Source organism: Austrofundulus limnaeus, unplaced genomic scaffold (assembly GCF_001266775.1).
Source record: "Austrofundulus limnaeus strain Quisiro unplaced genomic scaffold, Austrofundulus_limnaeus-1.0 Scaffold720, whole genome shotgun sequence".
Lineage (NCBI taxonomy): Eukaryota > Metazoa > Chordata > Actinopteri > Cyprinodontiformes > Rivulidae > Austrofundulus > Austrofundulus limnaeus.
The window spans coordinates 98,036-100,207 of NW_013953122.1; the positions used below are offsets into that span (position 1 = coordinate 98,036).

General features: G+C 38.6%; 1 protein-coding gene across 1 annotated transcript in view; it reads left to right on the top strand.

Moving 5' to 3' along the window:
* Window positions 1-394: 394 nt before the first annotated feature.
* Window positions 395-2,172, top strand: part of LOC106532134 (disabled homolog 2-interacting protein) — a gene marked incomplete at both ends in the record, with an annotated part of 17,367 nt that continues 15,589 nt past the window's right edge. The window contains 1 exon segment of the mRNA XM_014028143.1: window positions 395-504. Coding sequence (XP_013883597.1) covers window positions 395-504 — 110 coding nt within the window.

Here is a 2,172-nt window from a genome sequence, read left to right on the forward strand (position 1 = left end):
ACATACCGCCAGCATCAGCCTGTAGTTTCCATGGCAACGGGAGCTGAGCTGCTGTCAGCTGTAGATCAGCTGAGCCGTGCCCCCTGCAGGTGAGTCATGATCCCACCGCACCTGATTGATCCTCAGATCGCCATCACACTCGGACTGTTTCCATGGTTACAGCCTCAGTTTCATATAAACAAACACACTGCAGGTGAACAACACCTGAAACAACCTGCTGCTCAGCTCTTTAGGTTCCACCATCACCTCGATTCTTAACCTGCTTCCTGTGTCGGCTCGTTCAGCCTGCAGCTTCCTGTCCGGCGTGATCCGATATCTGAAAACCCCACGGATCAATAAACACCTGATCAGATCCTCACCTGTTCTTCTTCTTCTTCTTCTTCTTCTTCTTCAGGGTTTCCTGTCGCGCAGACTGAAGCAGTCTCTCCGTCGGACCCGTTCCCAGCCCAAACTGTCCCGTCACAGCAGCCTGAAGGCCGACCTGACCGGGACCGCCCACTCCAGGTGACAGCACGCCGCCTGATCAGCTGATCTGTGTGGGTTCAGACCCGAGGTCCTGGTCCTGGTCCTGGTTCTGTTCTGGTCTGGTTCTTGTTCTGCAACACCTCCTTCTGCTCAGTCTTCTTCAGAGTTTTATTTTGAAAAACAACAAATGTTTTTTTTTTGATCTGTTGGAGCTCGGAGCGTGAGTTCATCATGACTCTCAGCTACTACCACAGCAGTTCACGTGATATTTTGCTAACAGACAAACAGGCTGCAGTTGTCTATGGCAGTGGTTCCCAAACTTTTTATTTTCTGAACCACAAAATATTCATGGCAAGAACTTGTGACTCCAAATATTACTGGTCTGAGTACACAAACTTTGTTAATAACCCTAAAACAAAGGCTACACAAATATAAATACTTATTTATACTTATTTTGTGTTTTTGTAAAAATTATAGGGGAAATATTACATCACCAATTACCCTTTAAATTGATTTCTGAAGTTCAGTGGTTCCCAAACTTTTCAGCTTTTAACCCACAAAATAACAGCAGCAGAGACCTGAGCCCTCAACTGTTTTTGGATGATAAATATTTGTATCAGGCCAACTAAACATGGGCATAGTTACAATATTTATTATCCTACATTTATACATTTTAGGCAACTAAGGCAAAAATGTAATTAATTTAGAAAATCTTTTCAGGACCCCACCTTGATGTTTCAGGACCCCACTTTGGGAACCACTGCTCTATGGGATAAATCTTGTGCCAATTTGAATTGCTCAGATTGAATCTGAATGTTCATAATTTCAAATTAAATGCATTCGTTTGAGAATATATTTTACTAAATTGAAGCTGAATTTAAAGTTTTGTATCTGAATTAATTTTCTTTGAAACTATATTTTGGTTTATTAAAATTCAGTTTGACTACTTTCACTTTCAGTTCCATAATTCAGATTTTTGTGTCACATCCTGGTCCTTGAGAAAGCCAGGCAGAGTAATCAAACACAGATCCACAGATTTATGTTTCACTTTGGTGAAGTTTCCCTTCTGGATGTAACAGAGTTGATGCAATCCACTGTAAAAGTGACAAAAACAGACAAAGTTATTTCATTGCAGTGATTAATTTTATCTATTTGTATAAAATGTTACATTTACATGATGACATCATGGATCAGATATTGATCAGATGCTGCTGCTGACTGATCCATGATGTGACGTAAATGTAACATTTTCTACATATAGGTCAAATTAATCACTGCAATAAAATAACTTTGTCTGTTTTTGTCACTTTTACAGTGGATTGCATCAACTCTGTTACATCCAGAAGAGAAACTTCAAAGTTTTTTTTGTTAGAAATTTATTCATTTTAAAAACAAAACAACAAAAAAACAATCAAATTAAATGAAAACCAGAAGACGAAGAATAAATCTTATAATATGTGCCCCTTTTATCCCCTAAATAAGTTCAAACAAAAGTGATTTACACACAAAAAAACAAAAAAAAACAAAGCTAAATTTAAAACATCAACTCAAACAACAATTCGTAGGCACGCAAATCTGTGGATCTGTGTTTGATTACTCTGCCTGGCTTCCTCAAGGACCAGGATGTGACACAAAAATCTGAATTATGGAACTGAAAGTGAAAGTAGTCAAACTGAATTTTTAATAAACCAAAATACAGTTTCAAAG